General features: G+C 40.9%; 1 protein-coding gene across 1 annotated transcript; it reads right to left on the reverse strand.

Annotated features, from left to right (window-relative positions):
* Window positions 1–1373: 1373 nt before the first annotated feature.
* mrps22 (mitochondrial ribosomal protein S22) lies at window positions 1374–23102 on the reverse strand. The gene is made up of 8 exons (XM_060905259.1): window positions 22947–23102; window positions 13661–13818; window positions 11778–11942; window positions 8947–9090; window positions 8779–8862; window positions 8302–8447; window positions 1740–1842; window positions 1374–1608 (listed from the first exon to the last, which is right to left on the reverse strand). The coding sequence occupies exons 1-8, from the start codon at window positions 23077–23079 to the stop codon at window positions 1522–1524; spliced, it is 1020 nt and encodes a 339-aa protein (XP_060761242.1). The 5' UTR covers window positions 23080–23102; the 3' UTR covers window positions 1374–1521.
* Window positions 23103–23378: the final 276 nt, after the last annotated feature.

Genomic DNA, 23378 nt, shown 5'->3' on the forward strand with positions numbered 1-23378 from the left:
CTCTAACGATGGATCCATGCAGTTTTAATACATACAGAAAGCTGTTTAGCATTGTCTTGTTGAAAGAAGGAAGGCCTTCCCTGAAAAAAATTTTGTCTGGATGGCAGCATACTGCTCTGAAACGTGTATATATCATTCAGCATTAATGATGCCTTCCCAGATGTACAAGCTACCCATGTCGTGCACTAATACACCCTTGTGACCTGTGCACTGATCAGCCGAATGGTCCCTCTCCTCTTTAGCCTGGAGGACATGATTTCTAAAAAGAATTTCTAATTTTGATTCATCAGACCTTGGAACAATTTTCCACTTCACCTCAGTCCATCGTAAAAGAACTCAGGCCCAGAGAAGGTGGTGGTGTTTCTGGATTTTGTTTATATCTGGTTTTAACTTGCATTTGTAGATGCAATAATGAACTGTTTTCACAGACAATGGTTTTCTGTAGTGATTTTCACTACAGACACGTGTCTGCTTTTAACGCAGTGTCGCCTGAGGGCCTGAAGATCACAGGCATCCAGTGTCAGTGTTCAGCCTTGTCTCTTGCATACAGAGATTTCTCCAGATTCTCTGAATTTAATGATCTTATGGACCATAGATGATGTGATCCACAAATTCTGTGCAATTTTACATTGAAGAACGTTATTCTTAAATTGTTGCACTGTTTGCCCACGCAGTCTTTCACAGAACGATGAACCCCTCCCCATCTTTACTTCTGAGACACACTGCCTTGCCAGGATGCTCTTTTTTTTTTTTTTTATACCCAATCATGTTACTGACCTGTTACCAATTAACTTAGTTTTGTTTTTCATATCAACTTTTTCAGTCTTTTGTTGCCCTGTCCCAACTTTTCTGAAATGTGTTATTGACATCAAATTCAAAATGAGATTTAAAAAAAATCTGTTTCAACATTTGATATGATGTCTTTGTACTGTTTAATGAAATATAGGGTTTCCATGATTTGCAAATTATCGCATTCTGTTTTCATTTACAATTCACACAGCGTCTCAACTTTTTTGGGATTGGGGTTGCAATTAGTGTGTTTAGAAAAAAAATTTAAATATGCTTATTAAACCTATTTCTAGTTACTAATTTCAAGCTTGAAATAATCTTAACTTGAAGCATTTATTTCCAGAAAGAAGAAATATTGTCTTCCACTAGAATGAGAAAAAAAGCTTAAAAATGAGTAAAAGCATCTAAATAGACTAAATCTATTTTATCTTAATATAAGAAATATTAGATACATTTGTCCATATTCAAGACAATTCTATTTTGGCAAGTGAAAATATTTGATACGCCGTCCATTGACAGCTCCGTTATTTCACTGTTTAGCTATTTAGGCTGGGTGGTGTGTGGATACTGTGGGCACAACACGATTCACATAGCTGAAAGTTTATTAACACACAGTGTTACACAAGATAATCAATTTGCAATTTTCTGTGCTGTTGTAATATTACAAAATTGCCTTATTGTACAATACATAGTGATGCCTCACATGATGCTGCACTTTGGTACAGTTTCGGTTTAAGAAGAGTTCACTGCCATCGCCTGTTCATACGACTGCAAAGCCAACTTTATTGCAGGCTTCTGAGACTCACAACCCGCATAAACCTGAGAGGAAAAAGGTGGGAGACGTGAGAGATTATACCATCAGGACACAATGCACGGGAGATTCATTAACTGCAATCATCAGTTGTAAGGAATCCATCAGCAAAGCATGTTCACGTGATGTGTGTGATCACCTTGAGCAGGTCGATGCCTGTGGCGTTTTTGCCCTGTAATGCCACATCACTCTGAGGATGCACCAGGTTAAACAGATGCACCAAATCCACTGCATCCTGTAGCCTAAAACAGTAAACGCATAAATTACTGTCATATTACTGAATTCTGGCTCCATATCTACAAGGACATGAGGTAGTCTAGGACCTGGCTTAGACATGTATGCACATAATTTAGGAGAGGTGTTTGTGAAGATTCTCAATCATCCAGGTCATAGTAAACTGTGGGTGGTAGAAATGGGCAACTGGACTTGCTTGAAGATTCTTGAAAACGTTTCACCTCTCGTCCAAAAGGCTTCCTCAGTTCTGTCTGTCAGACAGAACTGAGGAAGCCTTTTGGATGAGAGGTGAAACATTTTCAAGAGTCTTCAAGCAAGTCCAGTTGCCCATTTCTACCACCCACAATTTAGGAGAGGATAACTCAACTGTTATAGGCTAGTTCAGGGCTTTTCAAAGTGTGGGGCGCGCCTCCCCTAGGGGGCACCAGAGTTCTTCGGGGGGGCGCAACGTGAGGAAAAATAAACCAGAATAAGTTACTATTGCGGACATTTAGCGAACTTTAGCTAGCCTTTACCAGAGACAAAATGGATCGATTTTTAGTACCTAAAGCTACAATGAGCGAGGAGACAGAGTCTGGGCCAAGCAAAAAAAGAAGGAAGTATGACCACGATTATTTAAAGTTTGGATTTTCATGGACTGGATCTGAAGATGCTCCACTGCCACAGTGTGTTGTCTGCCAAGAGGTGCTAGCTAACAATGCTATGAGATGTTTAAAATGTTTTAAAAAAGCACATGTTTAAAATGTGTACAACAACCATTTTTTTTAAATACGAATGGAACATCAAGTATAGCAACGACAAAAATTGTAAGGGGGGGGGGGGGGGCTGACTCTCCCACACTTTGAAAACCCCTGGGCTAGTTTGACCCCAAGGAATAACTTGGGATATGTGCCAAAATTGCTATCTGGGGCGGACAGCCTGAAGATTACCAATCCAAGATGGCCGCCGGTATTACTATTGTGTAACTATGTTCCTGACCGTGGTTTATATGACGCATAAACAGTAATAATGTGATGTTGTATTGTTGGCTGTTAAACATATAGGCTCTCAAGATATTGCTGCTTACTAAAGTTTTTTGTATTTTTCACTTTAACATTCCATTGATCATAATAATATGATTGAAAATACAATTTCTTTATATTAACCAAATGCTTGCTCTCTTATACTCTCCTAAAATTATGTGCATAGGTCTTCCAATTCCATGATTTCATGTTTGAGGTAGGGTTATTCTGTTTTTCTCACGTTTTCTGTGAAACTGCAATTTTGGCCAATATATATATATTTTTTAAACCTTGCCCTTGACCATAGCTTTTCCTTCAATCATGAAAATGATGTCACTAATGGATTCCCCATACCCACAAACCCACAAAATGAGGTCTTGCACATACTTCTATGGTGAGTGGTTCAAAAATTGATATTTTCAATATGGCTATCGGCAGCCATCTTGGATTCGTAATTTTTGGCCTGTTTGCCCTGGATAGCAATTTTGGCACAGGTCCCAAGTTGTTCCTCGAGTTCAAATTAGCCTATAACAGTTGAGTTATCCTTTACTAAAAGGTCCAACTCCACACAAACATTTGTTCGATTCCTCAGTAGACCCTTCAGGGGCGGCATGGTGGCGTAGTGGTTAGCACTGTCGCCTCACAGCAAGAAGGTTCTGGGTTTCAGCCCAGTGACCAACGGGAGCCTTTCTGTGTGGCGTTTGCATGGGTTTCCTCCAGGTGCTCCAGTTTCCCCCCACAGCTCAAAGACATGCAGTTAGGCTAACACGGGGCAGCCTTGGGCTGAAGTGCCCTTGAGCAAGGTACCTAAGCCCCTAACTGCTCCCCAGGCGCTGTAGTATGGCTGCCCACTGCTCTGGGTGTGTGTGCACACGTGTTCACTGCTTCAGATGGGTTAAATACAGAGGATGAATCTCACTGTGCTTTAGTGTGCATGTGAAAAACGTTTTTTTTTTTTCCCCTTCTTCAACCCATGACCTGGATTTGATCAACGTTTGCCATCTTTAAAAGGGGCTGACTCACCCTGCCCAGGATACAGTTCATTATTTTTGTTTTGAAACCACATGACTGCTACTTTGCAAGCTTTCCGTGTAGCAAATTCACGGTTAGTGATCCATTCGAAATCCATCTCAAACTTCATCTACAGTCAAGCCGGAAAGTCTGCACACCCCTTTCACCTTCTCCAAATTTTATTACGTTACAGACTTATTCTACAATAGATTGAGTTCATTTTTTGTCACAAAATAGCACAATGACCAAGTGAAAGCAAGTTTTTAGAAAATATGCAATTTTATTTAACTGACAAAAATAGGTTATTTAGAGGTTACATACCGTATCTGTACACACCCTTAGCCCAATACTTGGTTGATGCACCTTTGGCAGCAATTACAGCTTCAAGGCATCTCGGGAAAGAAGCTGTGAGCTTGGCCCATTTGTTTCTGGACATTTTTGCCCATCCCTCTTGGCATATCCTTGCAAGCTCCATCAGGCTGGATGGGGAGCATCAGTACACAGCCATTTTCAGCCCCTTCTACAGATGTTCAATTGGATTCAGGTCTGGGCTCTGGCTGGACCACTCAAGGACATTTACAGACTTTCTCCATAGGCACTCCTTTGTTCTCTTGGGTGTGTGCTTTGGGTCGTTGTCATGTTGGAAGGTAAACCTTTGCCCCAGTCTGAGGTCCAGAGCACTCTGGAGCAGGTTTTCTTCAAGGATCTCCATGTAATTAGCTGCATTCATCTTTCCCTCTATCAGGACTAGTCACTCCGTTCCCGCTGCTGATAAACATCCCCATGTCATGATGCTGCCACCACCACGCTTCACTGTTGGGATGGCATTAGCCAGGTGATGAGCAGTGCCTGGTTTCCTCCAGACACGACGCTTGGTATTCAGGCCAAAAAGTTCAATTTTGGTTTCATCAGACCAGAAAATCTTGTTTTTCATGATTTGAGAGTCTTCTAGGTACCTTTTGGCAAACTCTAAGCAGGCTGTCATGTGCCTTTTACTAAGGAGTGGCTTCCATCTGGCCACTCTACCATAAAGGCCTGATTTGTGGAGTGCTGCCTGGGTGGTTGATCTTCTGAAAGGTTCTCCCATCTCTACAAGGATATGCTGGAGCTCTGTCAGAGTGACCCTCGGGTTCTTGCTCACCTCCCTGGCCAAGGCCCGTCTTCCCCAATCGCCAAGTTTGGCCAGGTCTAGGAAGATTCTTGGTGGTTCCAAACTTCTTCCATTTACGAATGATGGTGGCCACTGTGCTCTTTGGGACCTGTAAAGCTGCAGCCATTTTTCTGTACGCTTCTCCAGATCTATGCCTTGACACAATCCTGTTTCTGAGGTCTGCAGATAATTCCTTTGACCCCATGGCTTGGAGTTTGCTCTGACATGCACTGTCAACTGTGGGACCTTATATAGACAAGTATTGGCAATCCCCGATCATGTCCAATCAATTGAATTTACCACAGGTGGATTCCAATTAAGTTGTAGAAACATCTCAAGCAGTATCAGTGGAAACAAAAATGCACCTCAGCTCACTTTTGGGTGTCATATCAAAGGGTGTGCACACTTGTGTACATATGATATTTTACATTTAGATTTTTAATAAATTGGCACAAATGTCTAAAAACCTGTTTTTACTTTGTCATTATGGGCTATTTTGTGTAGAATTTGACAAAAAATGAACTCAATCTATTGTAGAATAAGTCTGTAATGTAATAAAATGTGGAGAAGGTGAAAGGGGTGTGCAGACTCTCCGGCTTGACTGTACATGTCGTACGTAGAAGTTTTGAATAGAATATTCCCGATATTTTCTTTCCTTCATGGCCACCCACGAGACCGGTTCTGGTCCATTATAACGGAATAACCAAATGAAAAAACAGAATGGATCAGTCGAAGGAATTAAAAATATAACTATTTTGACAAATATCTTCAGTTTCAAGTTACAATTTATGATCTATGCCTTAGGCTGTTGCTGGATTGTTTTTCAAAACAGTGGAATACCTATGGGTGCAAAAAATGGTGACTTGGCACAGAGGCTTCTGGAAAGAGTGAGTCGGTCCCGTTAAGGAAGCAGCGATTCTTAAAATGTGCTCGGAGTAAGTCAAACAAATTGGGGCTTTTAAATTCCAGGGTACACAGGTGTTTTTATGAAGCAGTCCTTTTTTTTGGGCATGTGATCTCAGTCTACATTATAAATGCTCCACCTCTCCAGAAAAGCAAATTAAAAGTATTATTATTGAGTGGTATGGTGGTATTAGCACTGCTGCCTCACAGAAGGTGCAATCAATCATTCTAAATAAATGGGACCACCACACACACTTCATTAAACAAACATTACATTGCATCGCCTCTTACTGCACAATAGCCTTTAATGATCAATAATGCATACAGACAAATTTGATTGTAAATGGAACGTGTGGAAATTACACCAACAGGTCCCTTATTTATCCATTTCATCTTGAACAGCTTTTGTTGTAGTGTGTGTAAATACGAGCACAACGTTTTGACAACCTGAAAAATGTTTGATTTGCAGTTTAATAAATCAGAAGCAATATACAAAATGTATATCAATATTATAAATCGATTCTCTCTCACATTTCCCCCTGAGGGATCAATAAAAATGTTAATAAATAAAAAAACAATTTTTTTCTTAATAACCAAATGTCCTCCTTTCCTCAGATGTTGGATGACTAGCGCATTGAATTATTTGCTTTATTTGGTTCACTAATGCAGCATAAACGTGATGTCATGTTTCATATACAGTACCGGTCAAAAGTTTGGACACCCCTACTCATTCATAGGTTTTTCTGTGTTTTATATTTTCTAGTGTGTAGAACAATACTGAAGACATCTATGAAATAACATATGGAATTATGTGCTAAACAAAAAGTGTGAAAAAAAAGCAAAATATTTAATATTTTAGATTCTTCAAAGTAGCCACCATTTACCTTGATGATGCTTTGCACACTATTGGCATTATCTTAACCGGCTTCATGAGGTCGTCACCTGGAATGCTTTTCAATTAACAGGTGTGCCTTGTCAAAAGGTAAGTAGTGCAATATTTTGCCCAAATTACTTTCAACATCTTATAGTTTTAGTTTAACTCTGGGCCCCCATGACCAACCCCATGTTCTAACAGGCCCGGCCCCCGTGACCAACCCCGGGTTCTAACAGCCCCGGTCCCGTGACCAACCCCGGGTTCTAACAGCCCCTGCTCCCGTGACCAACCCCGGGTTCTAACAGCCCCTGCTCCCGTGACCAACCCCGGGTTCTAACTGAACCTATTAGAACTTGGGTCAGTCACGGGAGCCAGGGCTATTAGAACCCGGGGTTAGTCGCAGGAGCCGGGGCTATTAGAACCCGGGGTTAACAATTAACAGGTGTGCCTTGTCAAAAGGTAAGTAGTGCAATATTTTGCCCAAATTACTTTCAACATCTTATAGTTTTAGTTCAACTCTGGGCCCCCGTGACCAACCCCGGGTTCTAACAGGCCCGGCCCCCGTGACCAACCCCGGGTTCTAACAGCCCCGGCCCCCGTGACCAACCCCGGGTTCTAACAGCCCCGGTCCCGTGACCAACCCCGGGTTCTAACAGCCCCTGCTCCCGTGACCAACCCCGGGTTCTAACAGCCCCTGCTCCCGTGACCAACCCCGGGTTCTAATAGCCCCGGCTCCCGTGACTAACCCCGGGTTCTAACAGCCCCGGCCCCCGTGACCAACCCCGGGTTCTAACAGCCCCGGCCCCCGTGACCAACCCCGGGTTCTAACAGCCCCGGTCCCGTGACCAACCCCGGGTTCTAACAGCCCCTGCTCCCGTGACCAACCCCGGGTTCTAACAGCCCCTGCTCCCGTGACCAACCCCGGGTTCTAATAGCCCCGGCTCCCGTGACTAACCCCGGGTTCTAATAGCCCTGGCTCCCGTGACTGACCCAAGTTCTAATAGCTTCAGTTCCTGTGTCTCTCACTGATTTCTGTCAGTGACTCGGGTTCTAATATCTCTGGTCCCTATAACCTACTCTTTTTCTTGACGACTCCCCCACCCTGCCCATTGTTTCCCTCCTCCTTTCTTATAATCTTAGTGTTCGGTTTCCAGGTATTGCACAGCAAGCATCATCTTTGGAGTTTTACAAGAGCCGGCAATACTGTCCCCTACTGGAAATAGTCTGTTACTGTCTTGAGGGAGAAAATGAAACTGAGTTCAGCTGCAATTCTATTTTGTATTAGATCGTGTTATATTGTTTTTATTGTGTTTTCATTTTTGTGAAAACTGTCATTTTTATGTCAGCTAACAAAATTCTATTTTCACTGTTCGTTTTAGTCTTAGTTTTCATCAATATATTAACCCTGCTGTAGATCAGCGAAGACAACTTATCTGAAATCCCATCACTGACACTAATGGAATGGATTTAAATCTAATCTTTGGTTTTGTCTTCATTCTTTTATGCATTGTGCCCATCTCACACTCACCGGTCTCTCTGCAGCATGTCCATCAACAACCCGTCTATTCTGCGGCTGCTGACGAGGTGCCACACAAGACCTCCAAATAAACACGTGGACCTGAGAAGGTCATATTTCCCATGTTTCTCAATGTCCTCGTAGGTCACTGTGTGTACCTGAGAACAATTCACACAAACGCAGTCAGGAGTCGTTTCGTAACATGTATATCATTTTATTAACTGAAATATGAACTTTATTTTATTTACTGAAATACACTAAGGGTAAGTATACCTCCTCCCTCCCCCCACTCACTTCTGACAAATCAAGAAGAAGAGAGTTTCTGCCAGAATAACCTGAGCTCCACATCTAACAAGAGTGACTACACGGACCAGGACAGCAGTTTTAATATAAAAGTGAAATATATGTATAACAATACAGTGATGATGCAAGCAAGCAAACAAACAAACAAACAAACAAACATGCATTTCACAGTTTAGCTACACATACCTGCTTGAAATCTGCAGAGTCTGGTTCAAACTGGACCAGGCAGTAGTTCAAAACCTCCTCATGTCTGTTTTGCCCAAACAAAACCTACACATGGACAGAGAAATGGAGCGAGGTTACACTTAAATCCCCCTTTTTTTTTTTTAAAAGACCATTGTTCTTCTGCAGTACCTTGAGATTTTCTTCTTTAAAGATAGGTGGCGCTGTGAGCTTGCGGCCCTCCCTGGGGAAGTAAACCTGTATGAGTCGGTCTCTTTCTTCCCATGATGCTTTGCGCAGCACCCCGCTCGGCTCTCTCACCACAATAAACCGCTCCTGTTCAAAATATAAAGAGTAAAAGAAGGTGAAGGCAGCTGGAGATCCAGTGATTAACGACTCACAACAGTGTCTGTAAAGGCGCCAGTTACCTGGCCGAAACAAACAACCAGCATTACATCATTGTTTCAAAATATTTCAACCTTTTTAAGTAAACGCAGATCAGATGCACTCCAAATTATACTAATAAGTCTGGTTCCAATGACTAACTGGTTTCTAAGATAGACCCGGGTTCCTTTAACTGACTCTGAATCCAAACAATGGCTCTACTTCCGACTCGGGGGTCTAACAGCGCCGGATACCGCGACCGACTCGGGGGTCTAACAGCTCCAGTTCCCGCAACTGATTCGGGTTCCTGTGACTCACTCGGATTCCCATCACTGACTCTGGTTCTAATACCTCTGGTGCCTACAACCCTCTCTGGTTCATGTGATGGACTAACTCCCCCCAAAACAAACACACACACACCTCCTCTCTTATTTTCTTCTGTATATATTTTGTATTGCACAGCTATACAGTACCTGAGCCTCACAACAAACATCTCACTGTACAACCATCTCATCTCATTATCTCTAGCCACTTTATCCTGTTCTACAGGGTCGCAGGCAAGCTGGAGCCTATCCCAGCTGACTACGGGCGAAAGGCGGGGTACACCCTGGACAAGTCACCAGGTCATCACAGGCCTGACACATAGACAACCATTCACACTCACATTCACACCTACAGTCAATTTAGGCCCTGTCCACACAGCAACGGATTCAGGTGACTCCGATACAATTGCTTATCGTTTAGGCCTGGCGTCCACACGGCACCGGCGTTTTGGGTGCCCAAAACGCAATCTTTTTGAGAACGGGTTCCAGAGTGGAAAGATCTGGCAACGTTGCCGTTGTGAAGTCGTCTGGATGAGTAGAACGGATTTGTTTACGATGACGTCACAACCACGACTGTGAGTGCTTCACGCCGGGTAGAAGTGTAACGAACTCGATGCGAGTTGTCAACAAATCCTATAACTTGGTTCATGAAACGTGCTTACAAAATATTTTCACTGTGAATATTTATTGTGTAATGGTGCAGAGAGAGAGAGAGAGAGAGAGAGAGACTCTACCCTTAGGGCAGAGTCAATCCCGCCAGCAAAAATAGGGAAAAAAAAGGAGCGATCTCACCTCTTCAGATGTGGGTTTAAGTCCGACAATACATTCCTCAAAAAGGGCGTAGAAGAGCAAATTAATCCATCAACGTGTAGCATTCAATTTATTCTGGACCATTAAAGACGCCGCCTTCCACGTAGAATCATACGTCATCCTTGCTGCCATATTGGATAGGTCAAAGCGGAGAATAAAGATTCATGTGCTGCGTTTAACTGTACCAACAGGTTTACCGTCCAAACGAGATCACATGGGATTACCTTTCACAGGTGAGAAACAACAAATTAATCCATCAACGTGTAGCATTCAATTTATTCCGGACCATTAAAGACGCCGCCTTCCGCGTAGAATATTGGATATTCTATATATATATATATATATATATATATATATATATATATATATATATAATATTGCCACCATATTGGATAGGTCAAAGCGGAGAATAAAGATTAGCTGCGTTTAACTGTACCAACAGGTTTGCCGTCCAAACGAGATCACATGGGATTACCTTTCACAGGTGAGAAACAACAAATTAATCCATCAACGTGTAGCATTCAATTTATTCCGGACCATTAAAGACGCCGCCTTCCGCGTAGAATATTGGATATTCTATATATATATATATATATATATATATATATATATATATATATATATATAAATAATATTGCCACCATATTGGATAGGTCAAAGCGGAGAATAAAGATTAGCTGCGTTTAACTGTACCAACAGGTTTGCCGTCCAAACGAGATCACATGGGATTACCTTTCACAGGTGAGACTGGAAAAATACTTTTCATTGTATTTGGTCATTATAATGTAATTTTACAAACAGATTTTCCTGACTTTGTGGCTAATATGAAGTCTCGCGCATAATAGTTTATGCGCATGCGTCCTTACTTCTATTGTTCTGGTGTCTCCGAAGGGACCGTCTTACAGCGCCCCTAGAGGTGTGGCATGTGTATTGCATCATTTTCAGCAAGCGTTGCGTTGCCATATGGACCTGATATTTTACTGATCGTTGCCCATTTGGACGCGATATATTTTTAAATAACATCTCGTTGCCGTTGTCGTGTGGATGTAGCCCTAGAGTCACCAGTTAACCTAACCTGCATGTCTTTGGACTGTGGGGGAAACCGGAGCACCCGGAGGAAACCCACGCGGACACGGGGAGAACATGCAAACTCCGCACAGAAAGGCCCTTGTCGGCCACGGGGCTCAAACCCAGACCTTCTTGCTGTGAGGCGACAGCGCTAACCACTACACCACCGTGCCGCCGCTGTCCAACCATCCCAGACATTTTGAGCACATGACAAAAAAAAACTGAAACAGTGCGATTCTAATAATTCTGGTTATCAACAACAGATTAACTCAGTTAAGTCTGGGCTCATCAGTAAGCAGGTATTCCAGATGTGTAAGCGAATGTGTCCTGGAATCACCGATTTCCTCCATAACTCATTTCTAAATATCGTATCTGAACTACATAATGTCCATACACACACAGACTATTCATGCACAAATAACAGAATGGCATAATTACTCGGTGTGGGATGTTGTAGGTGATGTCTGTGAAGACGTATTTGGCTGTGTCCATGCCCTCCAGTATCTTATCCTCACATAGGACTTCCTCAACAGGTTGCCTTTCTGGTAAAACTGGTGGCACCTTCAGCAACCTCTTGGCCTGTTCCTCTGCCTTCTGCACTGCCTACACACACACACAATTTTTCATTCCACAAAACATTTAAGATTCTTATTTTAAAAATAAATAAATAAATGTTACACTATTTTTACTCTACATGCATGTTTGCATATTTGGCACATGTACTAGTGCATCTCAAAAAATTAGAATACCATGAAAAAGTTCCTTTTTTTCATAATTTAATTCAAAAAGGTAAACTTTCATATATTCTATATTCATTACATGTAAAGTGAAATATTTAAAGCCTTTTTTGTTTTAATTTTGATGATTATGGCTTATAGCTCATGAAAATCAGAAATCCAGTATCTCAAATTATTAGAATATTCCCTAAGATCAATCAAAAAAAGGATTTACAATACAGAAACGTCCAACTTCTGAAAAGTATATTCATTTATACACTCAATACTTGGTTGGGGCTCCTTTACCATGAATTACTGTATCAGTGCGGTGTGGCATGGAGGTGATCAGTCTGTGGCACTGCTGAGATGTTATTGAAGCCCAGGTTGCTTTGATAGTGGCCTTCAGCGTATCTGTATTTTTGGGTCGGGTGTTTCTCATCTTCCTCTTGACAATACCCCATAGATTATCTCTGGGGTTCAGGTCAGGCAAGTTGGCTGGCCAATCAAACACAGTAATATCATGGTCAGCAAACCATTTGGTAGTAGTTTTGGCACTGTGGGTAGGTGCTAAGTCCTGCTGGAAAAGGAAATCAGCATCTCCAAAAAGCTCGTCAGCAGATGGAAGCATGAAGTGCTCTAAAATCTCCTGGTAGATGGCTGTGTTGACTCTGGACTTGATAAAATACAGTGGACCAACACCAGCAGATGACATGGCACTCCAAATCATCACAGACTGTGGAAACTTCACACTGGGCTTCAAACACCTTGGATTCTGTGCCTCTCCACTCTTCCTCCAGACTCTAGAACCATGATTTCCAAATTAAATGCAAAATGTACTTTCATCTGAAAAGAGGACTTTGGACCACTGAGCAACAGTCCATTTCTTTCTCTCCTTAGCCCAGATAAGACACTTCTGACATTGTCTCTGGCTCAGGAGTAGCTTGATATTAGGAATGTGAAAGTTGTATCCCCTTTCTTGAAGATGTCTGTTCGTGATGGGTCTTGATACACTGACACCAGCCTCAGTCCACTCCTTGTGAAGCTTTCCCAAGTTCTTGAATCAACTTTTCTTAACAATCCTCTCAAGACTGCGGCCATCCCTGTTGCTTGTGCACCTTTTCCAGCCACCCTTTTCAGCAATGACCTTTTGTGGCTTACCCTGCTTGTGGAAGGCATCAGTGATCATCTTCTGGACAACAGTCAAGTCAGCAGTCTTCCCCATGATTGTGGTTGTGTGTACTGAACTAGACCGAGAGATACACTGTGTTCATACTGTTTTACTCAAACTCAAAATGAAATATTCTAATATTTTGAGATGGGTTTTTTATGTTTTTGTACTGTATGCCATACTGATTAAAATTAAAATAGAAAAATGCCTGAAACATTTTAGTTTGTGTAATGAGTCTATAATATATAACTTTCACTTTCTTAAATAAATGATGGAAAATATTGAACTTTTTCACAATATTCTAATTTTTTGAGATGCACTAGTACATGCAGCCCAACACAGCAGTGCTGATATATGCTGGGGGGAGAAAAAAAAAAAAACACCCTGAAAACTTGGTCATTATAAAAAAGAAAGATGAAAAAAGTTCCCTGCCTTACCTCCTCTAACTGAGCATCAGTCAGAAGTTTATACTTCGGAGGTTTTAACTCCTTTTGAACCGGACGAAATACTTTATTCAAATCCAAACTTGTGATTCTCATCAAAATGTCCTGAACTTCAGCATCTGTGAACTTGGCTTTTTTGACCCCATCATTGTCTTGATAAAGCAAATGGAGAAAAAAAAAAGGAAACAATACATCAGCAATGTGAATGTAAATATTTTATGATAGGGTTTATCTTGGGTAAACAAACGTTTAAAGAAAGGAGGTTTTTAAATGCCATTAGTCAGTTTTATATATATATATATATATATATATATATATATATATATATATATATATACACACACACACACATATGAGTGATTCCACGCTTATGGGTACTGAAATGGGGACATGAACTTATTTTTAAAAATTCACCTAAAACCATTTCTTTTTTTACCATCAGGTCACAAAACATGTAATCTTTAATGAATGATATGTTAAAAGATAACTTTAATTTTCTGAGATGTAATAAAAACATATTTATATGCCAAAGTCAAGCCTATGAGTTCCAAAATGATGTCTGTTACATTACTTCTGTTACGACTGGATCTCGCGTCTGTTACAAATGAATTACAATCTAGCTCTATACCATGTTAATCTTATTGAAAGAATGTGTATGTTTATTCTACTACACAGGTTTATTAATTATATTTGCTAAAACATCACCTTCCTATGTTTCAAAAAGTAATTCTACATTGTTAAAATTGAGAATATATATGTCCACAACACTTCTGTTACGTTCTGACTTTGGCATATAAATATGTTTTTATTACATCTCAGAAAATTAAAGTTATCTTTTAACATATTCATTAAAGATTACATGTTTTGTGACCGGATGGTAAAAAAAAGAAATGGTTTTAGGTGAATTTTTAAAAATAAGTTCATGTCCTGCATGTTCAGTACCCATAAGTGTGGAATCACTCATATATATATATATATATATATATATATATATATATATATATATATATACATACATACATACACACACGCGCCTAATCCTGAAAACAGGTATAACACAATTAACAAAAGATAAAGTAAATTATAAGTTCATACAAATAATAACAGTTTATGAGATTGTATCTGATTCATTTCCTTTCCTTCTCCTCTTGTCCCTCTGTTTTTCGTATGCATGAACTCTTTTCTCGTTGACTTTGTCACATATTTGACGAATCATCTTTCTCCATTCAGTTCAGTTCTCTACTTTTGTCTTCCATTGGTCGAGAACATCGCCATATTTCAACACACTTTTACACGTGTCTTTATATCTGAGCTTTGGACGACCAACAGGACGTTTTCCTTCAGTTAATTCACCATATAGTAAGGATTTCACTGGATGATCATCCTCCATTCTGGACACATGGCCTAGCCAGCGTAGTTGACTTCTTACCAATAATATTTCTATGTCTTCCACACATGCTATTGCGAGGACTTCTTCGTTGCTGATATAATGGTCCCATTTTATCTTCAGTATTCTCCTTAAATGATGCTGTTGAACTGTACGGAGTTGCCTAACTTGTTGATGGTTCAAAGTCCATGTTTCACTGCCATACATTAGTAGCGGCATAAGGCACTGATTGTAGACCTTTACTTTAGTGGTATAGGTTAGGTCATGTGAGTCAAAAACTCGATGACGCAATCTTCCAAAAGCACACGAATTTGCTTGGATTCGTGCTGTTAATTCGTCCTTTATTGAACAGTCATTTGTTACATAGCTACCAAGATACTTAAAGCTGCTGACATTCTTTAATTTGGTATGATCGACAGGGACGCAGGAACTAGGGGTGCTGAGGGTGCTGCAGCACCCCCCTCCTGGACAACAGACGCAACTACAACATTGGCGTTGTAAATTCAGGCATACGTTTTTCTTTTATTCTAAAATAAAAACAAAATGAAAAAACATTTTTTTTTCTAATTTTTACATGCTTATAAGTAGTTTTAAATGTAATTTAAAAAATTTGGTTTGAGGTGAGTGATAAACGTTTAGACCTCAACCAGACCGGAAAGAACAGTGGCGTAGAACAGTGCACTGGTGGCGGGAGAGTTCGTTTAGCTAGTGGTGTGTGTCAATGTAGCAGCAATGAGCCAGAAAAGGATTTCTGATTTCTTTAAAGATGGAGGGGGCTGCCTCCGCTGCGTGTATGAGAGCGGGAGAACACGAACGCGAGTGTGGACTATGAACGATGTCAAAATGCGGCCGTAAATAATTTAATAGGCCCTCTCTTCTTTTAGTATGGTTAATCTTATTAAGGTTATCTTGTTTTTGTCACCTAAAAATGTACGCCTACGAGTACGACCTATCATAGTTTGGATGTTTGATACCATGGACAGCTACGCGGCGCGCTCTGGCTGAGAACGCACTTTGTATTTTTCATCTTTTGTCTAAAAAAATAAATGCAGTTATTATTGAATACATGTGAGTGTCTCAGTAAATGTAAGATTATAGCTCTGGCCTGGCTTTTAGTAGCCTACTGTAAGAAATAATACTGAGAATATAGCCTTTGGGCTATATTTGGTGCATCATCCGATGACATAGCCTACAGCACCCTGCACTTCAGATGAGTTCCTGCGTCCCTGATGATCGATGAAAAATTCGGCTTCTGGTCCAATGCACATTGTTTCAGTTTTTGTGGTATTAATGCATAGACCCATCTTTTTAGCTAGATCATTGTAGGCAGTGAGAAGGATTTGTAAACCATCGGGTGTGTCACTGAAAATTGCTATATCATCTGTATATTGTGCCTCTCTGATGTATACGGCAAGGACTTTGGTCTTACTCTTTAGTCTTCTGACGTCAAATAAGTCACCATCATATCAAAACCTGACTTGGATGCTGAGAGTGTGCTTGATCTCCTTGTATGCAAGCCATAGTAAAACAGCTGCGTATATGCCATCGAGTGTGGGAGCCAGTTTACAGCCATGTTTAACACCACTGTTGTATTCAAAAGGATTTGTGAGTTCACCGTCAACGATGAGTCTTGCATGTACATTTGTGTATAACTTCTTAATAATTCTGATGAATTTCGCTGGACAACCGAGGTTGCCTAAGATGGCATAAAGGAGGTCACGGTTTACTGTGTCAAAGGCTTTGGTGAAATCGACGAAGGCTATACATGTTCCTTCGCTGTTCCCTTGACTTTTCCATCAGTTGTCTAAGTGTGAAAATACCGTCGATAGTACTTCTGCCACTATGATATCCAGATTGAGATTGTGCGTAGATAAGTTCTGCCAGCTTTTTGAGTCTTTGTAGAATAATATCAGCGAAGACTTTTCCAACGACGCCGAGGAGGGAAATCCCTCTGTAATTGCTGCATTGACTTCTGTCTCCTTTTTTGTAAAGTATCGTTATATTAGGGTCAATCAAATCGGTTGGAATATTTTCTGCTGACCAAAAAAGGGTAGCCATTGTTAAGAGAAAGGCTCTCAATCGGACACCTCCATTCACAAGGACTTCTGCTAACACTCCATCTGGACCAGGACTTTTCCCTAGCTTGGTATTTTTGAGTGCTTGGTCCAGCTCACTTTCAGTGATTGGGTCATCTAATGAGTCATCCACTTGATGCTGTTCGATATCCTCCACGATATTTAGATCTACTTCTGTATGATGATTTAGGAGTTCACTGAAGTGTTCTACCCATCTATCTTTGATTTCCTCCGATGATGTACAACCCCGATTCCAAAAAAGTTGGGACAAAGTACAAATTGTAAATAAAAACGGAATGCAATGATGTGGAAGTTTCAAAATTCCATATTTTATTCAGAATAGAACATAGATGACATATCAAATGTTTAAACTGAGAAAATGTATCATTTAAAGAGAAAAATTAGGTGATTTTAAATTTCATGACAACAACACATCTCAAAAAAGTTGGGACAAGGCCATGTTTACCACTGTGAGACATCCCCTTTTCTCTTTACAACAGTCTGTAAACGTCTGGGGACTGAGGAGACAAGTTGCTCAAGTTTAGCGATAGGAATGTTAACCCATTCTTGTCTAATGTAGGATTCTAGTTGCTCAACTGTCTTAGGTCTTTTTTGTCATATCTTCCATTTTATGATGCGCCAAATGTTTTCTATGGGTGAAAGATCTGGACTGCAGGCTGGCCAGTTCAGTACCCGGACCCTTCTTCTACGCAGCCATGATGCTGTAATTGATGCAGTATGTGGTTTGGCATTGTCATGTTGGAAAATGCAAGGTCTTCCCTGAAAGAGACGTCGTCTGGATGGGAGCATATGTTGCTCTAGAACCTGGATATACCTTTCAGCATTGATGGTGTCTTTCCAGATGTGTAAGCTGCCCATGCCACACGCACTAATGCAACTCCATACCATCAGAGATGCAGGCTTCTGAACTGAGCGCTGATAACAACTTGGGTCATCCTTCTCCTCTTTAGTCCGAATGACACGGCGTCCCTGATTTCCATAAAGAACTTCAAATTTTGATTCGTCTGACCACAGAACAGTTTTCCACTTTGCCACAGTCCATTTTAAATGAGCCTTGGCCCAGAGAAGACGTCTGCGCTTCTGGATCATGTTTAGATACGGCTTCTTCTTTGAACTATAGAGTTTTAGCTGGCAACGGCGGATGGCACGGTGAATTGTGTTCACAGATAATGTTCTCTGGAAATATTCCTGAGCCCATTTTGTGATTTCCAATACAGAAGCATGCCTATATGTGATGCAGTGCCGTCTAAGGGCCCGAAGATCACGGGCACCCAGTATGGTTTTCCGGCCTTGACCCTTACGCACAGAGATTCTTCCAGATTCTCTGAATCTTTTGATGATATTATGCACTGTAGATGATGATATGTTCAAACTCTTTGCAATTTTACACTGTCGAACTCCTTTCTGATATTGCTCCACTATTTGTCGGTGCAGAATTAGGGGGATTGATGATCCTCTTCCCATCTTTACTTCTGAGAGCCGCTGCCACTCCAAGATGCTCTTTTTATACCCAGTCATGTTAATGACCTATTGCCAATTGACCTAATGAGTTGCAATTTGGCCCTCCAGCTGTTCCTTTTTTGTACCTTTAACTTTTCCAGCCTCTTATTGCCCCTGTCCCAACTTTTTTGAGATGTGTTGCTGTCATGAAATTTCAAATGAGCCAATATTTGGCATGAAATTTCAAAATGTCTCACTTTCGACATTTGATATGTTGTCTATGTTCTATTGTGAATACAATATCAGTTTTTGAGATTTGTAAATTATTGCATTCCGTTTTTATTTACAATTTGTACTTTGTCCTAACTTTTTTGGAATCGGGGTTGTAAGAAGGACTCCATCTTTGGATCTTACAGGGTGTGAGTTTTTTTTATTTTTGGACCATAAACCTCATTTAATATGGCATAAAATTCACGATGGTTCTTTTCTCGTGAATATTGCTCTGCCTGTTCAGCTTTTTTCCGAAACCACATATTTTTCATTGTTCTAATGCGTTCTCTAAGAGCGTTCCTGTTCAGCTTCTTATCCTTGAGCAACATTTGTATTTCCTCATCCTGATCGTCAAAGCAGTCGTTCGAAACCACTTTTTTCTTTCCAAATGTGTGATCAGCTGCCTCCTGAAGGAGCTGCTTAAAATCTTCCCAATCGAGACTGCACTCAGGCAATCTTTCGTTCAAAAAGCGTTCAAGTTTTTCCTCTTCTTTTACTGTTCATGTTAGTATTGAGCTGTTTAGGTGGTTTCACACCCTTTTTCTTTGGCCTGATAGAAAATCGGCATTTGCAAACAAGCAACTTGTGATCTGTAAAGCAGTCAGCTGTTAAGTTTACTTTAGTAACTGTGATATATTGTTTAGCTTCTTTGTTGGCTATCACATGATCGAGTTGATGCCAATGCTTCGAACGTAAATGCTGCCATGTGCACTTAAGGCTATTTCTCAGTTGAAACATTGTACCCATGATAGATAGTTGAAATCTGGTACATAATTCTAGTAACATGAGCCCATTTGAATTCATTTTTCCCACTCCATGCTTTCCAATTACAGATGGCCAAGTTTTCCAGTCTTTCCCAACGCGGGCGTTAAAATCACCTAAGATTATGGGGTTATCAGACTTTGCCTCGTCTAAGCAATCACCAAGCTTTTCATAAAATTGTTCTTTTTCTTCTTGTGTACGTTGCATTGTGGGTGCATAAGCGCTAATCAGCGTTAAGTGGGCACCATTCCTAAGTTGGATCCTTAGCGTCATGAGTCTATCATTGATTGGGTTGGGATTCATTCCCTGAGTGACTAGTTTATTATTGATAGCAAAACCAACACCTGCTTCTTTCTTTTCGCCGCCACTCCAAAATATTGTATGGCTTCTCTCAATTACGTTACTTGAGCCAGGTCGCCTAACTTCACTCAGTGCGCAAATGTCAATTTGTGCTTTCTCAAGCTCTCTGCAGATTATTGCTGTTGCACGTTCAGGTCTTATAGAATCCACATGATCATTTGTTGTTCGTACATTCCATGCACCAAGAATTAAAGGATGATGTCTTCGAGATCCTTCTGCTGTCTTGCACGGTCTTCGCATATTTCTCACCACTGCCGTACGATGTGGCGCATCGGTTGCCCCGTATGCGGTAGCCTGATCATCACAACTATCATTTACTGTATCCATATTAAAAAAAGTGAGGCTGCACCATAGATGACGCCACTAATCAGTGCTATTTAGTGTCCCTTGGCAGGAATCTTCTGTAGTTCGGTGGCACAGCATAGCTGAGACGACCGCAGAAAAAAACCTGTTGGTTTTCGCCAGGACTGCTGGCAAGTTGACAAACAGAACTGCCATTTGCCGGAAACCACTGTCAATCTATATATAGTCAGTCAGTTGTGTGTCACAATGCGTTATTATAATAACAAAAGGGACAGGTATTTAGATGTTCAAAATGCTTTAATTCTGGTTCTAGCGATGCGATTCTAACCAGTGAGGAACCATTTTGCAGGATTTTCAGCCTCTTTCTTTGAGACAGGTATATGACCAAGTACCTGACACATCTAAGCTTCTGGTCAATAAGACGGTTTGCACTTACGTCACGAATCTCCTGTGATGCTCTCCGATTTTGCGGGATATCATCCATGGCGATGAAGGAGAGTACATTGGCGAACTGTAACTTTTTGCAAATATATCACGAATTGAGTAATAGTGACAAGGTCAGATACAGGGAAAAGATCAAAGAATGTTCAGGGGTGGATCCGTACAGCAATGTTGTAGAGTATGAAGACAATGTACGGATGTGGTTGAGTCTGAATTGCACAGACATCGTGAATTACCTGGTGTTAACTACTAGCTTCGTCACTGGGAAGCAGATGAAAGCATACAAAAGTTTAGCACAAGTTTACAGATTCAACATTTTACCAAGCTCAACTACCTACATTTTACTGGGGCTTCGTGTTATGCATTTGGAAAGTGGTGCTTGAAAGTTTGTGAACCCTTTAGAATTTTCTATATTTCTGCATAAATATGACCTGAAACACCATCAGATTTTCACACAAGTCTGAAAATTAGATCAAGAGAAGCCAGTTAAACAAATGAGACAAAAATATCATACTTGGTCATTTATTTATTGAGGAAAATGATCCAATATTACATATCTGAGTGGCAAAAGTATGTGAACCTCAAGGATTAGCAGTTAATTTGAAGGTGAAATTAGAGTCAGGTGTTTTCAATCAGGTGTCAGTGGGCACCCTGTTTTATTTAAAGAACAGGGATCTATCAAAGTCTGATCTTCACAACACATGTTTGTGGAAGTGTATCATGGCACGAACAAAGGAGATTTCTGAGGGCCTCAGAAAAAGCGTTGTTGATGCTCATCAGGCTGGAAAAGGTTACAAAACCATCTCTAAAGAGTTTGGACTCCACCAATCCACAGTCAGACAGATTGTGTACGAATGGAGGAAATTCAAGACCATTGTTACCCTCCCCAGGAGTGGTCGACCAACAAAGATCACTCCAAGAGCAAGGCGTGTAATAGTCAGCAAGGTCACAAAGGACCCCAGGGTAACTTCTAAGCAACTGAAGGCCTCTCTCACATTGGCTAATGTTTGAGTCCACCATCAGGAGAACACTGAACAACAATGGTGTGCATGGCAGGGTTGCAAGGAGAAAGCCACTGCTCTCCAAAAAGAACATTGCTGCTTGTCTGCAGTTTGCTAAAGATCACGTGGACAAGCCAGAAGGCTATTGGAAAAATGTTTAGTGGATGGATGAGACCAAAATAGAACTTTTTGTTTTAAACGAGAAGCGCTATGTTTGGAGAAAGGAAAACACTGCATTCCAGCAAAAGAACCTTATCCCGTCTGTGAAACATGGTGGTGGTAGTATCATGGTTTGGGCCTGTTTTGCTGCATCTGGGCCAGGACGGCTTGCCATCATTGATAGAACAATGAATTCTGAATTATACCAGCCAATTCTAAAGGAAAATGTCAGGACATCTGTCCATGAACTGAATCTCAAAAGAAGGTGGGTCGTGCAGCAAGACAATGACGTTCTACCAAAGAATGGTTAAAAAAGGAATAATGTCAAAGTCCTGATCTTAACCCAATTGAAATGTTGTGGAAGGACCTGAAGTGAGCAGTTCATGTGAGGAAACCCACCAACATCCCAGAGTTGAAGCTGTTCTGTACGGAGGAACGGGCTAAAATTCCTCCAAGCCGGTGTGCAGGACTGATCAACAGTTACCGCAAATGTTTAGTTGCAGTTATTGCTGCACAAGGGGGTCACACCAGATACTGAAAGCAAAGGTTCACATACTTTTGCCACTCACAGATATGTAATATTGGATCATTTTCCTCAATAAATAAATGACCAAGTATAATATTTTTGTCTCATTTGTTTAACTGGGTTTTCTTTATCGACTTTTAGGACTTCCATAAAGATGGCGGACACAGGGTCATGGGATGTATAATTTACTCACTTATTTTGGCATTTACAACTGTAAATTCTTAGGTTAGTAGACGATTAAGAGGAATATTAAATTATTAAAATGACAAATTAAACAAAACCTCAATTCTTGTCCAGCAAAATCCTGACAGAAATCCAGCAAGAAACGCATTATGAATTTAAAATCTGACATTGCATACAATGTCAAACCTTATGAAGGATTTTTTTTTGTGCTTTATAAAACTTGCTCTTTAAACCCTAATGTATAATGCTCAGTGATGTGTTCAGGTGGGAGCTAAGCACAGCAGGTCAACACACAGACACACCTCACTGCTCATTCTTTTCATTTTTAGACAATTAAAATATTGTTACTCACTATCCACTGATGATAAACTACAAGACAACCGCTTCACACCACGTAAAATGGCTCTAGCATCAAAGATTTCCACATTTCTCCTTCCATGACAAGAAGAACGAAATAAACGCAATGCAGCACTGAGAGCAGCCATGTTTCTTCCTGCTGCTTCTTCCTCTTTGTTTCTCTCTTCTGCGGCTGGGATGATGAACTGCAGTTCTCACTGCCATCTAGCGGTCAAGCGCAGTAAAAACATGTCATTCGCAACATTTCTCATCTCATTATCTCATCTCATCTCATCTCATCTCATTATCTCTAGCCGCTTTATCCTGTCCTACAGGATCGCAGGCAAGCTGGAGCCTATCCCAGCTGACTATGGGTGAAAGGCAGGGTACACCCTGGACAAGTCGCCAGGTCATCGCAGGGTTGACACATAGACACAGACAACCATTC

Source organism: Neoarius graeffei, chromosome 23 (assembly GCF_027579695.1).
Source record: "Neoarius graeffei isolate fNeoGra1 chromosome 23, fNeoGra1.pri, whole genome shotgun sequence".
In the NCBI taxonomy this organism is placed as follows: domain Eukaryota; kingdom Metazoa; phylum Chordata; class Actinopteri; order Siluriformes; family Ariidae; genus Neoarius; species Neoarius graeffei.